The sequence below is a fragment of the Lethenteron reissneri genome, chromosome 71 (genome assembly GCF_015708825.2).
Source record: "Lethenteron reissneri isolate LAM-NWPU_2019-01 chromosome 71, ASM1570882v1, whole genome shotgun sequence".
Classification (NCBI taxonomy): domain Eukaryota; kingdom Metazoa; phylum Chordata; class Hyperoartia; order Petromyzontiformes; family Petromyzontidae; genus Lethenteron; species Lethenteron reissneri.
Genome location: NC_083849.1, coordinates 2,678,676 through 2,703,293, shown reverse-complemented (window position 1 = coordinate 2,703,293; position 24,618 = coordinate 2,678,676). Strand labels below are relative to the sequence as shown.

Genomic DNA, 24,618 nt, shown 5'->3' with positions numbered 1-24,618 from the left:
GCGAGGTGAGCGTGGTGAGCGACCGAGCGTGGTGAGCGAGCGTGACGAGTGAGGTGGTGAGCGAGTGAGGTGAGCGTGGTGAGCGAGGTGAGCGTGGTGAGCGACCGAGCGTGGTGAGCGAGCGTGACGAGTGAGGTGGTGAGCGAGTGAGGTGAGCGTGGTGAGCGAGGTGAGCGTGGTGAGCGAGGTGAGCGTGGTGAGCGACCGAGCGTGGTGAGCGAGCGTGACGAGTGAGGTGGTGAGCGAGTGAGGTGAGCGTGGTGAGCGAGGTGAGCGTGGTGAGCGAGCGAGCGTGGTGAGCGAGGTGGTGAGGGCTGTGGCAACACCTCGGCGGAGTCCTCATCCTTGCCATAGTGGTGAGTGAGCGAGCGTGACGAGTGAGGTGGTGAGCGAGTGAGGTGAGCGTGGTGAGCGAGGTGAGCGTGGTGAGCGACCGAGCGTAGTGAGCGAGCGTGACGAGTGAGGTGGTGAGCGAGCGAGCGTGGTGAGCGAGGTGGTGAGGGCTGTGGCAACACCTCGGCGGAGTCCTCATCCTTGCCGTAGTGGTGAGCGAGCGAGCGAGGTGGTGAGTGAGCGAGGTGAGCGAGGTGGTGAGCGTGGTGAGCGAGCTGGTGAGGGCTGTGGCAACACCTCGGCGGAGTCCTCATCCTTGCCGTAGTGGTGAGTGAGCGAGCGTGACGAGTGAGGTGGTGAGCGAGGTGAGCGTGGTGAGCGAGGTGGTGAGGGCTGTGGCAACACCTCGGCGGAGTCCTCATCCTTGCCGTAGTCGCCGCTGCCCACGATGGGCTCCTTCTCGCGCATCCAGCTCTCGGCCGCGTTGGCGTCGGCAAAGTACTGCTGGGCCTGCAGCGAGTCCTCCAGGTCCTGCCGGCGCTGCGCCGCCTTCGCCTTGAGGCCGTCCCAGCGGTCGCCCAGCTGCGCCAGCTTGCCCGCAATCTCCTCCTTGGCAAAGTGGCCTGGGCGGACGGCGGGCGCGGTAGGATTGTGGCGGGTGCGGCGGCGGTGCAGCGGTAGTACGGTGGCGGTGCCGTGTTGGTGACGGCGTCACGCCGGTGTGCGGTAGGATTGTGGCGGGTGTGGCGGTGGTGTAGTGGTAGTACGGTGGTGGTGGTAGTGCCGCGTCGGTCACGGCATGAGGTCGGTGCGCGGTAGGATTGTGGCGGGTGCGGCGGTGGTGTAGTGGTAGTACGGTGGTGGTGGTGGTGCCGCGTCGGTCACGGCATGAGGTCGGTGCGCGGTAGGATTGTGGCGGGTGCGGCGGTGGTGTAGTGGTAGTACGGTGGTGGTGGTGGTGCCGCGTCGGTCACGGCATGAGGTCGGTGCGCGGTAGGATTGTGGCGGGTGTGGCGGTGGTGTAGTGGTAGTACGGTGGTGGTGGTGGTGCCGCGTCGGTCACGGCATGAGGTCGGTGCGCGGTAGGATTGTGGCGGGTGCGGCGGTGGTGCAGTGGTACGGTGGTGGTGGCGGATTGTGGCGGGTGTGGCGGTGGTGTAGTGGTACGGTGGTGGTGGCGGATTGTGGCGGGTGTGGCGGTGGTGTAGTGGTACGGTGGTGGTGGCGGATTGTGGCGGGTGTGGCGGTGGTGTAGTGGTACGGTGGTGGTGGCGGATTGTGGCGGGTGTGGCGGTGGTGTAGTGGTACGGTGGCGGTGCTGCGTTGGTCACGGCGTCACGCCGGTGTGCGGTAGGATTGTGGCGGGTGTGGTGGTGTCGTGTTACGGTGGCGGCGCCGTGTCGGTCACGGCGTCGCGCCGGGCGCGGTGAAAGTGACCGTTGTCGGTGCCGCGGGTGAGCGCCTTACCCTCGTCCACCATGGCGCCCCCCTTCTGCTCGACGGCGCGGATGCGTGGCTCGTGGCCCGCGATCTCCGCCTGCAGCGCCTGGTGCTTCTTGAGCAGGTTCTGCACGCCGATCAGGTCCTTGCCTGCAGCCACGAGCGAGCACAGCAGCAGCAGCAGCATTCAGGAGCGGTGGTAGAACCCACACTCCAACCCCCCCATGACCTCACCACAGTTGGTAGAACCCACTCACTCCCCCCCCATGACCTCACCACAGTTGGTAGAACCCACTCACTCCAACCCCCCCATGACCTCACCACACTTGGTAGAACCCACACACTCTCCCCCCCAACTCACCTCGGTTGGTAGAGGCGGCCACGGGCTCCTTCTCGCGGATCCAGGTCTCCTCGTCCTCCGTGTCACGGAACAGCTGCTGCAGACGCAGCGAGTCGGCCAACTTCTGCTTGCGAGCGGCCATGGGCTCGCGCAAGGCCTCGTAGCGACCCACCAGGTCCTCCTGCTTGGTGCGGATGGCGTCCGCGTCAAAGTGACCCGCCTCCTGGAACTGCTTCGCCTGGATGCTCACTCCGTCGATACGGTCCTGGCAAAGGGCGGGGTGGGCGGGCGGGTGGGCAGGGCGAGAGTTCAAGGTTCGAGTTTGGTTTTGGTTTCAAGGCAGGCGAGAAATAGTCGAGCGACTGCAAGGACGGGGGAGTCTTAATCGCGCGAGTGAGTGAGTGGTTGGGTGAGTGAATGAGTGGTTGAGTGGGTGAGTGAGTGGGTGGGCGGGTGAATGGGCGAGTGGAGTGGGTGCGAGAGCGAATGAGTGGGCGTGTGAGTGGGCGAGTAAGTGGGGGAGTGAGTGAATAAGTGTGAGAGTGAATGAGTGAATGAGTGGGTGAGTGAATGAGTGCGAGTGGGCAAGTGAGTGGGCGTGCGAGTGGGCGAGTGAGTGGGCGAGTAAGTGGGTGAGTGAATAAGTGTGGGAGTGAATGAGTGTGAGAGTGAATAAGTGTGAGAGCGAATGAGTGTGTGAGTGAATGAGTGGGCGAGTGGGCGAGTGAATAAGTGTGAGTGGATGAATGAGTGGGCGATGAAGTGAGCAAGTGGGTGCACGAGCAAGTGGGTGCGCGAGCAAGTGGGTGCACGAGCAAGTGGGTGCACGAGCAAGTGGGTGCGCGAGCAAGTGGGTGCACGAGCAAGTGGGTGCACGAGCAAGTGGTGTGCGCGAGCAAGTGGGTGCGCGAGCAAGTGGGTTGCACGAGCAGTGGGTGCACGAGCAAGTGGGTGCGCGAGCAAGTGGGTGCACGGAGCAAGTGGGTGCGCGAGCAAGTGGGTGCGCGAGCAAGTGGGTGCACGAGCAAGTGGGTGCACGAGCAAGTGGGTGCACGAGCAAGTGGGTGCACGAGCAAGTGGGTGCACGAGCAAGTGGGTGCGCGAGCAAGTGGGTGCACGAGCAAGTGGGTGCACGAGCAAGTGGGTGCGCGAGCAAGTGGGTGCGCGAGCAAGTGGGTGCACGAGCAAGTGGGTGCACGAGCAAGTGGGTGCGCGAGCAAGTGGGTGCACGAGCAAGTGGGTGCCGAGCAAGTTGGGTGCGCGAGCAAGTGGGTGCGCGAGCAAGTGGGTGCGCGAGCAAGTGGGTGCGCGAGCAAGTGGGTGCGCGAGCAAGTGGGTGCGCGAGCAAGTGGGTGCGCGAGCAAGTGGGTGCACGAGCAAGTGGGTGCGCGAGCAAGTGGGTGCACGAGCAAGTGGGTGCACGAGCAAGTGGGTGCACGAGCAAGTGGGTGCGCGAGCAAGTGGGTGCGCGAGCAAGTGGGTGCACGAGCAAGTGGGTGCACGAGCAAGTGGGTGCGCGAGAGAGTGGGTGGGCGAGTGATTGATTGGGTGACTGAATGAGTGGGTGAGTGAATGAGCGCGAGTGGGCGATGAGTGGGTGAGTGAATAAGTGCGAGTGAGTGATAAAGTTTGTGGGCGAATGAGTGAGTAGGCGAGTGGGCGGGCGATTGAGTGAATGAGTGGGCAAGTGAATGAGTGTGTAAATGAATGAGTGTGTAAATGAATGAGTGTGATTAGACGAAAGAGTGGGCGCGCGAGTGGGCGAGTTTGTGAGCGAGTGGACGAGCGAGTGGGCGATTGATTGGGCGAGTGAGTGGGCGAGTGACTGGGCGAGTGAACGAACAAACGAGTGAGCGAGTGGCTGAGGCGGTGGGCGAGCGATTGAAACGACGACCGATCGACGGTGGGGCGCGCGCGCCATCGTGCGCCAGCGACGCACCTGGTGCGCCGCCACGTCGGCCTCCAGCAGCGCGTGCTTGCGCTGCAGGTTGTGCACACTCGTCAGGTCCTTGCCGAGGTCCTCGGAGGCCAGGTGGCCCTCCACCTCGTACAGCCACAGCTCGATGTCCTCCACGTTGCGGTTGAACTGCTGTTGCTGGTTTGCTTCGCGAAGTTTCACGCCTACGCCGCGCGGCGCGCACAGGGGAAGAAACAACGACCATGGCGTTGGCACTGGTGGTGACGATGACGGCATTGGTGGTCACGACGATGGTGGAGTTGGGATTGGTGGTCACGACGATGGTGGAGTTGGTGGTGGTGACGATGGTGGAGTTGGGATTGGTGGTGACGTTGATGGAGTTGGTGGTGACGATGATGGAGTTGGCACTGGTGGTGATGATGATGGCATTGGTGGTCACGACGATGGTGGAGTTGGGATTGGTGGTGACGTTGATGGAGTTGGTGGTGACGATGATGGAGTTGGCACTGGTGGTGATGATGATGGCATTGGTGGTCACGACGATGGTGGAGTTGGGATTGGTGGTGACGTTGATGGAGTTGGTGGTGACGATGATGGAGTTGGCACTGGTGGTGATGATGATGGCATTGGTGGTCACGACGATGGCGTTGGCACTGGTGGTGATGATGATGGCATTGGTGGTCACGACGATGGCGTTGGCACTGGTGGTGATGATGACGGCATTGGTGGTGACGACGATGGTGGAGTTGGCACTGGCGATGATGATGATGGCATTGGTGGTGACAATGGTGGAGTTGGAAATGCCGGTGATGGAGTTGGTGGTGACGCTGATGGAGTTGGTGGTGATGATGACGGCATTGGTGGTGACGACGATGGTGGAGTTGGCACTGGCGATGATGATGATGGCATTGGTGGTGACAATGGTGGAGTTGGAAATGCCGGTGATGGAGTTGGTGATGACGGTGATGGAGTTGGTGGTGATGATGACGGCATTGGTGGTGACGACGATGGTGGAGTTGGCACTGGCGATGATGATGATGGCATTGGTGGTGACAATGGTGGAGTTGGAAATGCCGGTGATGGAGTTGGTGATGACGCTGATGGAGTTGGTGGTGATGATGACGGCATTGGTGGTGACGACGATGGTGGAGTTGGCACTGGCGATGATGATGATGGCATTGGTGGTGACAATGGTGGAGTTGGCAATGCCGGTGATGGAGTTGGTGATGACGCTGATGGAGTTGGTGGTGATGATGACGGCATTGGTGGTCACGACGATGGTGGAGTTGGCACTGGCGATGATGATGATGGCATTGGTGGTGACAATGGTGGAGTTGGAAATGCCGGTGATGGAGTTGGTGATGACGGTGATGGAGTTGGTGGTGATGATGACGGCATTGGTGGTGACGACGATGGTGGAGTTGGCACTGGCGATGATGATGATGGCATTGGTGGTGACAATGGTGGAGTTGGCGATGACGGTGATGGAGTTGGTGGTGACGCTGATGGAGTTGGTGGTGACGATGACGGCATTGGTGGTCACGACGATGGCGTTGGCACTGGCGATGATGATGATGGCATTGGTGGTGACAATGGTGGAGTTGGAAATGCCGGTGATGGAGTTGGTGGTGACGCTGATGGAGTTGGTGGTGATGATGACGGCATTGGTGGTGACGACGATGGTGGAGTTGGCACTGGCGATGATGATGATGGCATTGGTGGTGACAATGGTGGAGTTGGCGATGACGGTGATGGAGTTGGTGGTGACGCTGATGGAGTTGGTGGTGATGATGACGGCATTGGTGGTGACGACGATGGTGGAGTTGGCACTGGCGATGATGATGATGGCATTGGTGGTGACAATGGTGGAGTTGGAAATGCCGGTGATGGAGTTGGTGATGACGCTGATGGAGTTGGTGGTGATGATGACGGCATTGGTGGTGACGACGATGGTGGAGTTGGCACTGGCGATGATGATGATGGCATTGGTGGTGACAATGGTGGAGTTGGCAATGCCGGTGATGGAGTTGGTGATGACGCTGATGGAGTTGGTGGTGATGATGACGGCATTGGTGGTCACGACGATGGTGGAGTTGGCACTGGCGATGATGATGATGGCATTGGTGGTGACAATGGTGGAGTTGGAAATGCCGGTGATGGAGTTGGTGATGACGGTGATGGAGTTGGTGGTGATGATGACGGCATTGGTGGTGACGACGATGGTGGAGTTGGCACTGGCGATGATGATGATGGCATTGGTGGTGACAATGGTGGAGTTGGCAATGCCGGTGATGGAGTTGGTGATGACGCTGATGGAGTTGGTGGTGATGATGACGGCATTGGTGGTCACGACGATGGTGGAGTTGGCACTGGCGATGATGATGATGGCATTGGTGGTGACAATGGTGGAGTTGGAAATGCCGGTGATGGAGTTGGTGATGACGGTGATGGAGTTGGTGGTGATGATGACGGCATTGGTGGTCACGACGATGGTGGAGTTGGCACTGGCGATGATGATGATGGCATTGGTGGTGACAATGGTGGAGTTGGCAATGCCGGTGATGGAGTTGGTGGTGACGCTGATGGAGTTGGTGGTGATGATGACGGCATTGGTGGTGACGACGATGGTGGAGTTGGCACTGGCGATGATGATGATGGCATTGGTGGTGACAATGGTGGAGTTGGCGATGACGGTGATGGAGTTGGTGGTGACGCTGATGGAGTTGGTGGTGATGATGACGGCATTGGTGGTGACGACGATGGTGGAGTTGGCACTGGCGATGATGATGATGGCATTGGTGGTGACAATGGTGGAGTTGGAAATGCCGGTGATGGGAGTTGGTGGTGACGCTGATGGAGTTGGTGGTGATGATGACGGCATTGGTGGTGACGACGATGGTGGAGTTGGCACTGGCGATGATGATGATGGCATTGGTGGTGACAATGGTGGAGTTGGCGATGACGGTGATGGAGTTGGTGGTGACGCTGATGGAGTTGGTGGTGATGATGACGGCATTGGTGGTGACGACGATGGTGGAGTTGGCACTGGCGATGATGATGATGGCATTGGTGGTGACAATGGTGGAGTTGGCGATGACGGTGATGGAGTTGGTGGTGACGGTGATGGAGTTGGTGGTGATGATGACGGCATTGGTGGTGACGACGATGGTGGAGTTGGCACTGGCGATGATGATGATGGCATTGGTGGTGACAATGGTGGAGTTGGCGATGACGGTGATGGAGTTGGTGGTGACGCTGATGGAGTTGGTGGTGATGATGACGGCATTGGTGGTGACGACGATGGTGGAGTTGGCACTGGCGATGATGATGATGGCATTGGTGGTGACAATGGTGGAGTTGGCGATGACGGTGATGGAGTTGGTGGTGACGCTGATGGAGTTGGTGGTGATGATGACGGCATTGGTGGTGACGACGATGGTGGAGTTGGCACTGGCGATGATGATGATGGCATTGGTGGTGACAATGGTGGAGTTGGCGATGACGGTGATGGAGTTGGTGGTGACGCTGATGGAGTTGGTGGTGATGATGACGGCATTGGTGGTGACGACGATGGTGGAGTTGGCACTGGCGATGATGATGATGGCATTGGTGGTGACAATGGTGGAGTTGGAAATGCCGGTGATGGAGTTGGTGGTGACGCTGATGGAGTTGGTGGTGATGATGACGGCATTGGTGGTGACGACGATGGTGGAGTTGGCACTGGCGATGATGATGATGGCATTGGTGGTGACAATGGTGGAGTTGGCGATGACGGTGATGGAGTTGGTGGTGACGCTGATGGAGTTGGTGGTGACGATGATGAAGTTGGCACTGCCGATGACGACGATGGCGTTGGCACTGCCGGTGACGATGATGGAGTTGGTGGTGACAGGGATGGCGTTGGCACTGCCGGTGACGATGATGGCAATGGCACTGCCGATGACGACGATGGAGTCGTCACTGCCGATGACGATGGCGTTTGGCGGTGACGACGACGACGGCGTTGTTGTTGTTGTTGTTGGCGCTGCCACCTTTGAGCTCGGAGGCGTCCTGCAGCCGGGCCCATAGCTCCTGCACCTCGCGCATTCGCTCGGCCACGTCGTCCGCCGCGTAGTGCCGCCCCTCCACCAGCTCCTGCCCGCCCTGCTGCAGCGCCTCCAGCCGGCTCTGGTTGGCCGAGAGCTCCGCCTCAAACGCCTGGTGCTTCTGCACCTTGCCCTGCAGGTTCGTGGGGTCCTGGGGGGGGGGGGGGGGGAGGGGGAGCAGAAGGGAGGGGCGGGCGGTGACGCTGGGCGACAAGACGGTGCGGCTCGCACGGTGACGCGATGGGGCGTCACGCGCGAGCAGGAGGACGATGACGACGATGATGATGATGATGATGAGAAGGAGCATCGGGAGGGAAAGAGGAGGAGAGAAGGGGATAGACGGGGGTGGGGGGGCGGAGGGTGGGGGAAGAGGTGGGGTGGGAAGAGGGTGGAAGTTGGAGGAGGAGGGTGGACGAGGAGGAGAAGAAGATGGGAGGGAGGGTTAAGGGAGCGAGAGTTGAGGGAGGGAGTGGAGGGAGGGAGGTGAGGGAGGTGAGGGAGGGAGGTAGGGAGGTGAGGGAGGTGAGGGAGGGAGGTGAGGGAGGGAGGCGAGGGAGGTGAGGGAGGTGAGGGAGGGAGGGAGGGATGGAGGTTAAGGAGGGAGGTGAGGGAGGGAGGCGAGGGAGGTGAGGGAGGGAGGCGAGGGAGGTGAGGGAGGTGAGGGAGAGAGGATAGGAGGTGAGAGAGGGAGGTGAGGATGAGAAGATGGGAGGTGAGGGAGAGAGAGAGGATGGGAGGTGAGGGGTCCGCCCACCTTGTAGGACTCGTCGGTGGCCGTCTTCATCTTCTCGTTGACCCAGCTCTTGAGCTCGTCGGCGTCGCGACAGAACTGCTGCAGGCGGTACGAGTCCTCCAGGGCGGCGCGGCGCGCCAGCGCACGCTCGTGCAGCGCGTTACGCCTCGCCACCAGCTGCCATGGGCGCCACACACGCGCGGCACACACACACGGCACGCACACACGGCACATGCGCACGCAGCATGCACACACATGCACGCAGCACGCACGCACACACACGCACACACACACACGCGGCACGCAGCACATCCACATGCACGCGGCACACACACGCAGCACGCACGCGCAGCACACACACACACGCAGCACACACACACACGCAGCACACACACATGCGCAGCACACCCGCAGCACACCCGCAGCACACACGCAGCACACACGCAGCACACACACGCAGCATGTAGCACAAGCACGCAGCATGCACACACACGTGGCAAACAGCACATCCACACACACGCAGCACACACAGCACACACACGCACGCAGCAAGCACACAAGCAGCACACACACGCACGCAGTACACACACAGCACACACACACGCAGCACACACACAGAACACACACACGCAGCACACACGCAGCACACACGCAGCACACACACACACGCAGCACACACGCAGCACGATTAAAATCCACTCTTTCGACTTGAAGCTTCCGTGACTGCAGGGATTCATCTTTTTGGTTCTTTCGGTAAAGTCACGTGACTTTACCGAAAGAACCAAGAAGATGCAATTCATTCATCGATCCTCGCGCACTTTGGGCCGGTGACCGTTGCCCATGGGCGACACACGTTCGCCGCTCGTTGTCGCAGAGGGTTCACGGTTCGAATCGGGCAAGCCGCCCTGGTTAATACTGCGGTGGCGGCGCTTGTTCACCGTAGTAGTAGTATAGAAGTAATAATACTACTACTCCGCGCCATCACACAGATCCCCGTGACATTATTCGGAATGAGAGGTCTGCCGTCGCTTGCCACCGTCGTGAACCAACACTTCTAAAACTACAACGCTCGGCCAGAGGTCGCAAACGGGTTTTGATTCCTTACCCGTACCCGGCCACACCAGGGTCGCAAACGGGTACCCTACCCGTACCCCTACCCGATACCCGGCTGGGTACGAGTAGGGTACGGGTATCCGATTGCGACCTCTGGGATGAAGCCATGTTGCAGGCGCGGGTGGGTTGATTCTAAGAACTTGAATTGTGAGAAGAGACAAGACGTTGGGAAATGAGTGACAAACGGTGACTCACCAGTGACTCACGGCCTACCCGTACCCGGCCGCACCAGGGTCGCAAATGGGTACCCGTACCCGGCCGGGTACGGGTAGCCGTGTATCGGGTAGGGTACGGGTATCGGGTACCCGGTTGCGACCTCTGCGCTAGGCCCACTGAGCTACGTAGCTCTCTTTAAGAAGCTCAACTGGCCACCGCGAATGATCGCCCAACGTGGTGGCTCATCGTCATCTCGTGGAGATTTCGGGCAGCAGCCAAATACTCGAAACGCGCGACGTCGATTCTAAATGTGAGAGGGACCCAGAGGAAAATCCACGAGACCACGGACAGAGAGAGAGAGATGCACACTCCAAATGTACAGAAGCAAGCGTCACCAGGGCTGGGATCGAACCCATGACTTCCTGTATACCCGGCGAGGTAGTAAACATCTCCTAACCACCATGATGATGATGACAGAGACACACAAACTCGAAATATACAGCAGGCGTCGTGAGGGTTGGAATCGAACCCACGACCTCCTGTATACCAGGTGAGGTAGTTAACATCTCCTAACCACCATGAGGATGATAGAGACACACAGACTCGAAATATACAGCAAGCGTCATCAGGGCTGGGATCGAACCCACCACCTCCTGTATAACAGGTGAGGTAGTAAACATCTCCTAACCACCATAATGATGACAGACACACAAACTCGAAATATACAGCAGGCGTCATCAGGGCTGGGATCGAACCCACGACTTCCTGTATACCAGGTGAGGTAGTTAACATCTCCTAACCACCATGATGATGATAGAGACACACAGACTCGAAATATACAGCAAGTGTCAACAGGGCTGGGATTGAACCCACGACTTCATGCACACCCGGCGAGGTAGTTAACATCTCCTAACCACCATGATGATGATGACAGAGACACACAAACTCGAAATATACAGCAGGCGTCGTCAGGGTCCGGGATCGAACCCACGGCTTCCTGCACACCCGGCGAGGTAGTAAACATCTCCTCGCCACCATGAAGATGACAGAGACACACAAACTCGAAATATACAGCAGGTGTCATCAGGGCTGGGATCGAACCCACGACCTCCTGCACACCCGGCGAGGTAGTAAACATCTCCTCGCCACCATGATGATGACAGAGACACACAAACTCGAAATATACAGCAGGTGTCATCAGGGCTGGGATCGAACCCAAGACCTCCTGCACACCCGGCGAGGTAGTAAACATCTCCTCGCCACCATGATGATGACAGAGACACACAAACTCGAAATATACAGCAGGTGTCATCAGGGCTGGGATCGAACCCACGACCTCCTGCACACCCGGCGAGGTAGTAAACATCTCCTCGCCACCATGATGATGACAGAGACACACAAACTCGAAATATACAGCAGGTGTCATCAGGGCTGGGATCGAACCCAAGACCTCCTGCACACCCGGCGAGGTAGTAAACATCTCCTCGCCACCATGATGATGACAGAGACACACAAACTCGAAATATACGGCAGGTGTCATCAGGGCTGGGATCGAACCCAAGACCTCCTGCACACCCTGCGAGGTAGTAAACATCTCCTCGCCACCATGATGATGATAGAGACACACAAACTCGAAATATACGGCAGGTGTCATCAGGGCTGGGATCGAACCCAAGACCTCCTGCACACCCGGCGAGGTAGTAAACATCTCCTCGCCACCATGATGATGACAGAGACACACAAACTCGAAATATACAGCAGGTGTCATCAGGGCTGGGATCGAACCCACGACCTCCTGCACACCCGGCGAGGTAGTTAACATCTTGCCAGCACAGCACCCCATTAAAAAACTGACAGCAGCAGCAGCACTCCGGATCACGTGCCCACGTGACGATCGTCCGGCGCGACAGGGAGACTCACCGCGTCCCTGCGTGCCGCCACGTCATCGCGGGCGTAGTGCCCCGCCTGGATCAGCTTCGTCGCAAACTCCTCCAGCGCCTGCGGTTGGCGGCGAGACAACAGCGTCAGCGTCGGCATCGTCGGCATCGTCAGCAGCAGCGACGGGGGTGGTAGCATCATCAGTGGCGGCAGCAGCATCATCAGCAGCGGCATCATCAGCAGTGGCATCATCAGCAGCGGCAGTAACAGCATCATCAGCAGCATCATCAGCAGTGGCAGCAGCATCATCATCAGCAGTGGCAGGAGCAGCAGCAGCATCAGCAGCAGCATCATCATCAGCAGCGGCAGGAGCAGCAGCATCATCAGCAGCAGCATCGTCATCAGCAGCGGCAGGAGCAGAAGCATCAGCAGCATCATCATCAGCAGCGGCAGGAGCAGCAGCATCATCAGCAGCAGCGGCAGGAGCAGCAGCATCATCAGCAGCAGCATAATCAGCAGCAACATCATCAGCAGTGGCAACAGCAGCATCATCAGCAGCAGCAGCATCATCATCACCAGCAGCATCATCAGCAGCGGCATCAGCAGCATCATCATCACCAGCAGCATCATCAGCAGTGGCAGCAGCAGCATCAACAGCATCATTAGCAGCAGTGGCAGCAGCATCATCAGCAGCAACATTGGCAGCAGCAGCATCATCAGCAGCATCAGCATCATCAGCAGCAACAGCATCATCGGCAGCAGCATCATCAACAGCAGTGGCAGCAGCAGCAACATCGGCAGCAACATCGGCAGCAACATCATCAGCAGCATCATCGGCAGCAGCAGCAGTGAGGTATCAACACCAGCGTCGCCTTCACCCAGCACCGTCGCCGTCATCACCACAATCATCATCACCCTGGGGCAACCCCGTGGTCGCTGCCCCAGGGTAGCTGCCCCCAGGGTAGCTGCCCCAAGGTAGCTGCCCCAAGGCAGCTGCCCCAGGGTGGTGACCCCAGGGTGGTGACCCCAGGGTGGTGACCCCAGGGTGGTGACCCCAGGGTGGTGACCCCAGGGTAGCTGCCCCCAGGGTAGCTGCCCCAGGGTAGCTGCCCCAGGGTGGTGACCCCAGGGTAGCTGCCCCAAGGCGGCTGCCCCACGGCGGCTGCCCCTGCCGCGTGCCGCGTGCCGCCGCCGCCGCCTCACCGTGATCTTCTCCTCCTGGGCGCTCAGCGACTTCTCAAAGTCCTCGTGCTTCTTGAGCAGGGCCTCGACGCTGTCCAGCGAGTCCCCGCGGTCCTCGTTCAGCAGGAACGCCTGGGGCATGCACGTGGGGGGGGAGGGGGGGCACGGGGGGACGGTGGGTGGGGTGGGGCGGAGGGACAGAGAGAGAGAGACGCGCGTCGGAAACTCGTCCGCGCCATCTCCGACAGCCCCGCCATCGGTTGCGGGGCTAGCAGCGGCGCGACCTCTGATGTGGTGTTGCCGGTGCGGTGGGTGCGGTGGGTCTAGCGTGGTGTGTATGGTAGTGCAGCGTAGTGCGGTGGGTGCGGTGGGTCTAGCGTGGTGTGTATGGTAGTGCAGCGGAGTGCGCGGCGGTGGTGGGGAGAGCGCGGTGGCCGTGGCCGTGGTGGTGGGGAGAGCGCAATGGTGGTGGGTAGAGCGCGGTGGTGGTGGTGGTGGTGGTGGGGTGAGCGTGATGGTGGTGGGGAGAGCGTGGTGGTGGTGGGGGTGAGGGCGGTGGTGATGGTGGTGGTGGGGAGAGCGTGGTGATAGTGGTGGTGGGTAGAGCGCGGTGATGGTGGGTAGAGCGCGGTGGTGGTGGTGGGGGTGAGCGCGGTGGTGATGGTGGTAGTGGGGGTGAGCGCGGTGGTGATGGTGGTGGGGTGAGCGCAGTGGTGGTTGGGTGGTGTGTGGGGGGCGGGGTGGTGGTGGTGTGTGGGGTGAGCGCGGTGGTGGTGGGGTGGTGTGTGGGGGGCGGGGTGGTGGAAGCGGACCAACCTCCTGCTTGCTCATCCAGTTGTCCACCTGCTCCGTGTCGCGGTAGAAGAGCTGCAGGTCCATGCACTGCTCGTACAGCTGGCGCCGCGCCTCCCACAGCTCCAGCAGCGCCGTGCGCTCCTCCGCCAGCACCGTCAACTGCAGGGGGCAAAGGTCACCCCCCCGTTGGGGTGAGGGGTCGTGTGGAGACCGTGTGGAGGCCGTGTGGGAGTGGGTCAGAGGTCGCAAACGGGTTTTGATTCCTTACCCGTACCCGGCCGCACCAGGGTCGCAAACGGGTACCCGTACCCTACCCGATACCCGGCCGGGTACGGGTAGCCGGGTATCGGGTAGGGTACGGGTATCCGGTACCCGATTGCGACCTCTGGGGTGAAGCCATGTTGCAGGCGCGGGTGGGTTGATTCTAGGAACTTGAATTATGAGAAGAGACAAGACTTTGGGAAATGAGTGACAAACGGTTACTCACCAGTGACTCACGGCCTACCCGTACCCGGCTGCACCAGGGTCGCAAACGGGTACCCGTACCCGTACCCGGCCGTACCCGTACCCTACCCGGCCGGGTACAGGTATCGGGTACCTGATTGCGACCTCTGGGATGAAGCCATGATGCAGGTGCGGGTGGGTTGATTCTAGGAACTTGAATTGTGAGAAGAGACAAGACGTTGGGAAATGAGTGACAAACAGTTACTCACCAGTGACTCACGGCCTTCTCACTCATTGCTCGGGGTGAGTCACGTGCGGCTACCCGTACCCGGCCGGGTGGTGGTGGTGTAGGTGGTGGTGGTGTAGGTGGTGGTGGTGTAGGTGGTTACGATGTAGGTGGTTATGGTGTAGGTGGTTACGGTGTAGGTGGTTACGGTGTAGGTGGTGGTGGTGTAGGTGGTGGTGGTGTAAGTGGTTATGGTGTAGGCGGTTACGGTGTAGGTGGTTACGGTGTAGGTGGTGGTGGTGTAGGTGGTGGTGGTGTAGGTGGTGGTGGTGGTGTAGGTGGTGGTGGTGTAGGCGGTTATGGTGTAGGTGGTTGTGGTGTAGGCGGTTATGGTGTAGGCGGTTATGGTGTAGGCGGTTATGGTGTAGGCGGTTATGGTGTAGGTGGTTATGGTGTAGGTGGTTATGGTGTAGGCGGTTATGGTGTAGGCGGTTATGGTGTAGGTGGTGGTGGTGTAGGCGGTTATGGTATAGGTGGTTATTGTGTAGGTGGTTATGGTGTAGGTGGTTATGGTGTAGGTGGTTATGGTGTAGGTGGTGGTGGTGTAGGTGGTTATGGTGTAGGTGGTTACGGTGTAGGCGGTTATGGTATAGGTGGTTATTGTGTAGGTGGTGGTGGTGTAGGTGGTTATGGTGTAGGCGGTGGTGTAGGTGGTTATGGTGTAGGCGGTTATGGTGTAGGCGGTGGTGTAGGTGGTTATGGTGTAGGCGGTTATGGTGTAGGTGGTTATGGTCGCGGTGGCTTTGTGACGCAGGCGGTAGTGGCGGTGCAGGTGTAGGAGGTGTAGGCGGTGGTGCTGGTGCAGGTGGTGGCGGTGTAGGTGTAGGCGGTGTAGGCGGTGGTGCTGGTGCAGGTGGTGGCGGTGTAGGTGTAGGCGGTGTAGGCGGTGGTGCTGGTGCAGGTGGTGGCGGTGTAGGTGGTGGTGGCGGTGTAGGCGGTGGCGGCAGCAGCAGCGGCGGTGGCCTCACCTTCTCGCGCACCTCCTCCGAGGCGTAGTGGTTCGCGTGCACCAGGGCCTCCCCGGCCGCGTCGGCAGACTTGAAGCTGTCCTCGTGGGCGTCGATCTCCCCCTGTGCACACGGTCAAAGGTCCCCCGTGTAGCCTCCGGCGAGAGCGCCGCCAAGGGGCGGGTGCGAGCACTCGGAGCTCCGTAGCCGGCCGTGCCGCGCGTGCCAGAACGTTGAAACCCGCCCCCCCCCACCCCGTGTTTTCGCACCGTGCGTCGCCAACCGTGCCGATTAACCGGAGGTGCAATGTACGGCAACGCGCGCGGCGGGTGTGCGGGTCACCGGGGCGGAGGAGGCGAGTGGGGTTTGGGTGTGAGGGTGAGAAGGGCGAGGGGGGTGGGTGGGTAAGGTGAGTTCCAGGCCGCTAAGCTGCAGGGTCAACGTCTCGCTGTGCAGAGTGCACGTGGAACGATCAGATCGCCGTGAGCACAAGGGGGGTCCCGGTGGCCAGCACCACGCCCGGCCGCCTTTGTCTCCCCAGTGGCTATGGTCACCACTCCCCACACGAGACAAAGGTCCCCCACATAGCCCTCGACTTAATTTTGGGGCAAGTGCTGTTAGCGAGCAGCGCCTATGGTGCACGGGGGGGGGAGGGGGGCGAGTAGGCGGCCGCCTTTGTCTCCCCAGTGGCGATGTTTGACTCCACACCGCACCAGGAACTCATTTTGAAGGCTGAGTCGACCTAGGGGGAGCGCCCAGGACCGGGGTCAGATAATCGTCGTGATTTGTAGCGTGGCGTGCTGACCGTTGTGCTCACGCGCTCCCCGCTACCAGGCAAGGCCCCGCCGAGCTGTACAACTCTCTTTCAGAAGCGGCCTGGCTAACACAAATGAAAGCTCAAGGAAGTGGCTCGTCACCGTGTTGTGGAACTTTATAGCAGCTGCCAAATGCTCTGAACGCGTGACGCCGATTCTGAACGAAGTGGGAAACACCGCCAAGGGGGGCGGCACCGCGACCCCGAGAGAGCGGCATCGCGACCCCTAGGGGGGCGGCACCGCGACCCCGCGACCCCGAGGGGGCGGCACCGTGACCCCGCGACCCCGAGGGGGCGGCACCGTGACCCCTAGGGGGCGGCACCGCGACCCCACGACCCCTAGGGGGCGGCACCGTGACCTCGCGACCCCTAGGGGGCGGCACCGCGACGCCGAGGGGGGCGGCACCTTGTGCTCCTGGTGGCGGTCCAGCAGGGCCTCGGCTCCTGCCACCTCGTTGGCCAGCTCGTCGGCGCCGATCAGAGCCTTCATCTCCGTCACCCAGCTGGTGAGGTCGCGGAAGTCCGCCAGGAAGCGCTGCAGCCTGGTTGGGGGTGGGGGAGAGGGGGGCAGCAGTGTCGGTATCTGGGGTCCGAGTGGTGCGTGTTTATCTTTGTACGTTAAACTTCTTTCGCGCCGACACGTAGCCACATGCGTGTGCAGCAAAGCGGGTCGTGTGTGCGCCTTGTGTGTGTGCCGCGTGTGCGTCTGTGCCGCGTGTGTGTGCGCCGTGTGTGTGTGTGCGCCGTGTGTGTGTGCCGCGTGTGTGTGCGCCGTGTGTGTGTGTGCGCCGTGTGTGTGTGCCGCGTGTGCGTGCGCCGTGTGTGTGTGTGCGCCGTGTGTGTGTGCCGCGTGTGTGTGCGTGCGCCGTGTGTGTGTGCCGCGTGTGCGTGCGCCGTGTGTGTGTGTGCGCCGTGTGTGTGTGCCGCGTGTGCGTGCGCCGTGTGTGTGTGTGCGCCGTGTGTGTGTGCCGCGTGTGTGTGCGTGCGCCGTGTGTGTGTGCCGCGTGTGCGTGCGCCGTGTGTGTGTGTGCGCCGTGTGTGTGTGCCGCGTGCGTCTGTGCCGCGTGTGTGTGCGCCGTGTGTGTGTGCCGCGTGCGTGTGTGTGCCGCGTGTGTGCGTGCCGTGCATCGGCTCACTTGTACGAGTCCTCGAGGCGAGTGTGCCGCGTGTGTGTGCGCCGTGTGTGTGCGCCGTGTGTGTGTGCCGCGTGCGTGTGTGCCGTGTGTGTGTGCCGCGCGTCGGCTCACTTGTACGAGTCCTCGAGGCGAGTGTGCCGGTCGATGGCCGTGTTGCGGATGCACTCCCAGTTCTCGATGAGCTCCTCGCGCTTCACCTGGATCTGCGGGGCGCTGGCCGCGTGACTCTTCTGCAGGCGCTCCGCCTCCGCGCACAGCGTCCCCACCTACGCGCACGCCACAACACCAACCACAACCCGTTAGACCCAACATTTTATTCGTATTTCACGGACCCCCCGGCCACCACGAACGTGACGGGCAGCTCAACGAATCGGCCGTTCGTCACGCGGGAATTTAGAGCAGAGCGAGAGGAGGGAATGTCGGGGAAGGAGAGTAATCGTGTACAACCATTTCAAGAAAGATTTCTTATTTGAACAGGTAAGGCTCCCCGCTGAGCTGCGGACGCAGCTTATAATCATCATCATCATCGTCGCCGTGGACATTTATAACAGCAGCCAACTAACTCTGAACGCGTGACGTCGATTCTGAATGAGGGAAAAGAGAACGGAGGACCCGGAGAAAAATCCACAGAACCACCACGGGGAGAGAGAGAGAGAGAGAGAGACACGCAAAGCCCACGACCTCCTGCATACCAGGCGAGGTTGTTAACATCTCCTCGCCACCATGATGATGATGAGAGAGACACGCAAACTCCAAATGGACAGGAGGCATAGCCAAGGATCGGGATCGAACCCACGACCTCCTGCATACCAGGCGAGGTAGTTAACATCTCCTCGCCACCGTGATGATGATGAGAGAGACACGCAAACTTCAAATGGACAGGAGGCATAGCCAAGGGTCGGGATCGAACCCACGACCTCCTCCATACCAGGCGAGGTTGTTAACATCTCACCACCGTGGAGCCTTGAACAGACTACTGGGGCAAGTGCTGTTAGCGAGCATCTATGGTGGCCAGAAAGGTACACGAGAGGGGATGGGTGGCCAGCACCACGGTCGGGCCGCCTTTGTCTCCCCAGTGGCGATGATTTCCACACCGTACCAGGTACTCATTTGAGGCCGGGTCGCACACGCACACACAAAGACAAAGATCCCCCAGGTAGCCTTTGAACAGACCAGTCAAGGGGACAAGCGTCGATAGCGAGCAGTGCCCGTCAAGGCCGGCGCGGCGCGCGAGACGGAGCGGCGTGGCGAGCGTGCCTAACAGCCGCGCCACCGCTCCCCGCAAGGTGGAAGACCGCCCCTGCACCTCCCCCCACCACCCGCCCACCCACACCCCCCCACCACCCGCCCACCCACACCCCCCCACCAGCGCTGACCTTGTCCTCGAGGGCGGCGAGCTCGCGCTCCAGCCCCTCGTGCTTGCGCAGCAGCGCCTGCACGCCGGCGAGATCGCGGCCAAAGTCGTTGGACGACATCAGCTGCTCCTTCTCCTTGATCCAACCGATCGCTTCGTCCACATCCCTGGGGCGGGGGGAGGGGGTGGGAGGGGGGTGTCAACCAAACCGTGCACGCTCGCCCACTCGCCCGCGAGGCACCTCACTCATCAACACTATCGCTCACTCGCCCGTCTTGTTTCTTGCTCACTCACTCACTCGTTCACTCGCCCGTCTTGTTTCTTGCTCACTCACTCGTTCGCTCACTCGCCCCGTTTCTCGCTCACCCACTCACTCGCCCCGTTTCTCGCTCAGCCACTCGCCCCGTTTCTCGCTCAGCCACTCACTCGCCCCGTTTCTCGCTCAGCCACTCACTCGCCCCGTTTCTCGCTCAGCCACTCACTCGCCCCGTTTCTCGCTCAGCCACTCACTCGCCCCGTTTCTCGCTCAGCCACTCACTCGCCCCGTTTCTCGCTCAGCCACTCACTCGCCCCGTTTCTCGCTCAGCCACTCACTCGCCCCGTTTCTCGCTCAGCCACTCACTCGCCCCGTTTCTCGCTCACCCACTCACTCGCCCCGTTTCTCGCTCACCCACTCACTCGCCCCGTTTCTCGCTCAGCCACTCACTCGCCCCGTTTCTCGCTCAGCCACTCACTCGCCCCGTTTCTCGCTCAGCCACTCACTCGCCCCGTTTCTCGCTCAGCCACTCACTCGCCCCGTTTCTCGCTCAGCCACTCACTCGCCCCGTTTCTCGCTCAGCCACTCACTCGCCCCGTTTCTCGCTCAGCCACTCACTCGCCCCGTTTCTCGCTCAGCCACTCACTCGCCCCGTTTCTCGCTCAGCCACTCACTCGCCCCGTTTCTCGCTCAGCCACTCACTCGCCCCGTTTCTCGCTCAGCCACTCACTCGCCCCGTTTCTCGCTCAGCCACTCACTCGCCCCGTTTCTCGCTCAGCCACTCACTCGCCCCGTTTCTCGCTCAGCCACTCACTCGCCCCGTTTCTCGCTCAGCCACTCACTCGCCCCGTTTCTCGCTCAGCCACTCACTCGCCCCGTTTCTCGCTCAGCCACTCACTCGCCCGTTTCTCGCTCAGCCACTCACTCGCCCCGTTTCTCGCTCAGCCACTCACTCGCCCCGTTTCTCGCTCCCCACTCCCCGTTTCTCGCTCGCACCCCTCGCCCCGTTTCTCGCTCGCCCCTCGCCCCGTTTCTCGCTCGCCCACTCGCCCCGTTTCTCGCTCGCCCACTCGCCCCGTTTCTCGCTCGCCCACTCGCCCCGTTTCTCGCTCACCCACTCGCCCCGTTTCTCGTTCACCCACTCACTCGCCCGCTCACTCGCCCCGTTTCTCGCTCGCCCACTCGCCCTGTTTCTCGCTCGCCCACTCGCCCCTTTTCTCGCTCAGCCACTCGCCCCGTTTCTCGCTCACCCACTCGCCCCGTTTCTCGCTCGCCCACTCGCCCCGTTTCTCGCTCAGCCACTCGCCCCGTTTCTCGCTCACCCACTCTCTCGCCCGATCACTGACCATCTCGTTCACTCACGCCCTTGCATGCTCGCTCACTCTATCACCCATATCTCTCACTCACTCGCCCCCGCTCACTCACCCTCGCCCCCGCTCACTCACCCTCGCCCCCGCTCACTCACCCGCTCACCCGCCACACCTGTTGAAGCGCTGGATCTCTCACTCACTCGCTCACCCCCCACTCACCACCCCGCTCACCACCCCCCCCCCGCACCTGTTGAAGCGCTGGATATCTCACCCCCCCACTCACCACCCCACTCACCCCTCCACTCACCACCCCACTCACCCCCCACTCACCACCCCACTCACCCCCCACTCACGCCCCCACCCCGCACCTGTTGAAGCGCTGGATCTCTCACTCACTCGCTCACCCCCCCACTCACCCCCGACTCACTCCTCCACTCACCCCCCACTCACTCCCCCACTCACCCCCCCACTCACCCCCCCACTCACCACCCCACTCACCACCCCCGCCCCGCACCTGTTGAAGCGCTGGATCTCTCACTCACTCGCTCACCCCCCACTCACCACCCCACTCACCCCCCCACTCACCCCCCACTCACCCCCCCACTCACCACCCCACCCCCCCCCCGCACCTGTTGAAGCGCTGGATCTCTCACTCACCCCCCCACTCACCCCCCCCCCCCACTCACCACCCCCGCCCCGCACCTGTTGAAGCGCTGGATCTCTCACTCACTCACCCCCCACTCACCACCCCCCCCCACCCCCCCACTCACCCCCCCCACCCCCCCACTCACCCCCCACTCACCACCCCACTCACCACCCCACTCACCACCCCACTCACCACCCCACTCACCACCCCACTCACCACCCCCCCCCCCCTGCCCCGCACCTGTTGAAGCGCTGGATCTCCGCGGAGCCGAACAGCTTCTCCTGGCGCTGCAGGGCGAGCGACTTGAGGCGCAGCCAGGCCGCCGTCAGCTCCTCCTGCCGCTTGCCGATCTGCTGCTGCTCGGGGTGAGACTCCTGCGCCGCCCACAAGACCAAGGTCGGCCTTCAAGCCCTTGCTCCTCATTTCTAAATCCTTTATATTAATATTCTTGGGTTTTTTCAGTAAAGTCACGTAGGTAAAACATCAAAATCAACACAAGCTTGTGTTGCCTCCGAAACGTCGTGATTTTTTATTTTATTTTACTTTTATTGATTTTGATGTTTTACCTACGTGACTTTACCGAAAAAACCTAAGAATATGAATCCTTGCAGTCACGAAAGCTTCAAATCTACCTTCATATTAAGTTCACTTGCTTGCGCGCTTACGACCGTGCAAATCTTTCGGTCGTTTATTTAACCCGCGTCCCGCGATCCAATTGAGCTGACATTTTGCACAGACTCGTTGTGCGTAAAAATTTATTTTGGTGAAAAATTTTTCCAAAATTTTCAACATTTTAGGAATTTTTTTAAAATATTTAATTACCAATTGCTTAATGGTGGCAGGCAATCATCTGACCCATAGGTGGCAGCCATCTCAAGCCAGAGGACGAGAGGACTCGAGCCGCCACGCATATAAAGGATTTATAGTGAAAAACGTTGTTTTTACGGGTTAATTTTTTCTTGTTTAAATCCTTTATATTAAGTTCGCTTGCTTGCGCGCTTACGACAGTGCAAACCTTTCGGTCGTTTTTTAACCCACTTCCCGTGATCCAATCGAGCTGACATTTTGCACACAGACTCATTGTGCGTGACATTTAATTTTCGTGAAAATTTTTTTCCAAAATTTTCCACCTTTTAGGAAAAAAAAATTTCATATTTTATGTAAAATACCAATGTGATAAAAATGAAACTCTTACTCAAGAAAAACAGAAATGAATAATAAAATAAAACCGATGCCACGCATATAAAGGATTTATAGTGAAAAAACTTAGTTTTTACGGGTTAATTTTTTCGATTTAAAGCTTTCGTGACTGCAGGGATTCATCTTCTTGGTTCTTTCGGTAAAGTCTCCCCGACAGACCTGGTCTTCACCTGAGGACGGCTGCTTGCGTTGTGGCCGAAACGTCGTGAGAATTGTATTTTATTATGTTTCATTTTTATTATTTTATTACTTCCCTTCTACGTGATGACTTTACCGAAAGAACTAAGAAGATGAATCCCTGCAGTCACAAAAGCTTTAAATTGAAAAATAGACACTCCAAGCCTGGGGTTGTTTCATTCAGACGCTGTCTTCCCGACAGACCTGTTCTTCACCTGAGGACGGCTGCTTGCGTTGTGGCCGAAACGTCGTGAGAATTATTTTATTATGTTTTATTTTTAATATTTTATTATTTCCGTTCTACATGATGACTTTCCCGAAAGAACCAAGAAGATGAACCCTTTCTCCTCGTTCCCATGACGTACGGCAGCCACTGGGGGGGTGTGGGCGGTGTGGGTGGAGGAGGTGGGGGGTGTGGGCGGATGGGGGTGGGGGTGTGAGGGGGGGTGTAGGGGGGGGGGCGGCACCTCAAGGAGTTTGTTGGCAAGGCCGTCGACGTCGTTCACTCGCTCCTCGTGCGCTCCGAGGTCCGTCTGGAACTCCTCAAACTTCTTCTGCAGGACCTCCACGTGCTCCAGGTCCTGGCCCAGCTCCTCCGACATCACGATCGCCTCCTGGGGGTGGCGGAGGATGGGTGAGGGGGGGGGGATGGAGGGTGGTAAGGGTGAGGGTGGTGAGGGTTACTCCGCCACCAAGCGAAACCACGGCAGTGCTCACCACGCGAACCGCTGCAGCCGCCACCGCCGCCGCTGCCGCCACCTTCAGGCGAGCGAGGAACCTCAACAGAGGCCACGGCTGCTGTTTGCTGCCCGGGCTAGAGGTGGCAACTCCACGTTGCCATGGCGGCAACGCCGTTTCCTAGGTAACGCCTTCTCCGCTAATTGGAGGTGCGTTGGAAGGAGAACAAACTATGGGTCTCTCTGTGCGAGTCTATGGATCTCTGTGTGAGTCTATGGGTCTCTGTGTGATGAGTCTATGGGTCTCTGTGTGATGAGTCTATGGGTCTCTGTGTGATGAGTCTATGGGTCTCTGTGTGATGAGTCTATGGGTCTGTGTGATGAGTCTATGGGTCTGTGTGATGAGTCTATGGGTCTGTGTGATGAGTCTATGGGTCTCTATGCGAGTCTATGGGTCTGTGTGATGAGTCTATGGGTCTGTGTGATGAGTCTATGGGTCTGTGTGATGAGTCTATGGGTCTGTGTGATGAGTCTATGGGTCTGTGTGATGAGTCTATGGGTCTGTGTGATGAGTCTATGGGTCTCTGTGTGCGTCTATGGGCCTCTGTGTGATGAGTCTATGGGTCTCTATGCGAGTCTATGGGTCTCTGTGTGAGTCTATGGGTCTCAGTGTGATGAGTCTATGGGTTTCTGTGCGAGTCTAAGTCTCTATGTTAGTTTATGGGTCTCTATGCGAGTCTATGGGTCTCTTTGTGAGCCTATGGGTCTCTGTGCGAGTCTATGGTTCTCTTTGTGATGACAACTCAGTGGTAAAACATGCAAACAAACGTGCTCCAGACAAAGATCCCCCGTATAGCCTTAACAGACTGTAGGGGCAAGTGCTGTTAGCGAGCACCTATGAAGGCCGGAACGGTACACGAGGGGGTGGGTGGCCAGCACCACGCCCGACCGCCTTTGTCTCCCGAGTGGCGATGTTTACACACCGCACCAGGTACTCATTTGAGGCCGAGTCGACCTAGGGGAGGCCCAGGACCGGTTCAGATAATCGTCACTGGTGTTTTGCCGTGAGCGGGAATCGAACTCGTGTCGCCGGGTTCATAGCGCAGCGCGCTAACCACTACGCCACCGCTCCCCACCAGAGACAACACACACAGTGACACACGCACGCATCTTAGATTCACTTGGTTCTTTGCGGAACTCGTCAAGGCTATTTTTTTGCCTCTCGGTCTGTTACAGGGATGGCCCCACCCCCTGGCTTGGAGCACTGAACCAGGGCTGCCTGCTGCTGCCGAACTGTGCAAGCCCTGTGGTCTTCTACAGTTCACGGTGGAGGGGTGGGGAGAGAGGGGTGGGGGCAGGGGGAAGAGGGGGGGGAAGGAGGGGGGGGAGAGGTGGGGG

At 59.6% G+C, this 24,618-nt stretch overlaps 1 protein-coding gene across 1 annotated transcript in view; it reads right to left on the bottom strand.

The window, feature by feature from the left end:
• SPTAN1 (spectrin alpha, non-erythrocytic 1) overlaps positions 1-24,618 on the bottom strand; it is a 73,723-nt gene that overhangs the window by 30,247 nt on the left and 18,858 nt on the right. The window contains exons 2-16 of the mRNA XM_061580080.1: positions 23,011-23,157; positions 21,407-21,540; positions 18,977-19,121; positions 17,712-17,866; positions 16,871-17,006; positions 15,672-15,773; positions 13,995-14,132; positions 13,200-13,310; positions 12,039-12,116; positions 8,871-9,026; positions 8,063-8,267; positions 4,053-4,234; positions 2,135-2,378; positions 1,801-1,923; positions 739-956 (exon numbers count right to left, since the gene is read on the bottom strand). Coding sequence (XP_061436064.1) covers positions 739-956; positions 1,801-1,923; positions 2,135-2,378; positions 4,053-4,234; positions 8,063-8,267; positions 8,871-9,026; positions 12,039-12,116; positions 13,200-13,310; positions 13,995-14,132; positions 15,672-15,773; positions 16,871-17,006; positions 17,712-17,866; positions 18,977-19,121; positions 21,407-21,540; positions 23,011-23,157 — 2,274 coding nt within the window. The remainder of the gene's footprint in view (positions 1-738; positions 957-1,800; positions 1,924-2,134; positions 2,379-4,052; positions 4,235-8,062; positions 8,268-8,870; positions 9,027-12,038; positions 12,117-13,199; positions 13,311-13,994; positions 14,133-15,671; positions 15,774-16,870; positions 17,007-17,711; positions 17,867-18,976; positions 19,122-21,406; positions 21,541-23,010; positions 23,158-24,618) is intronic.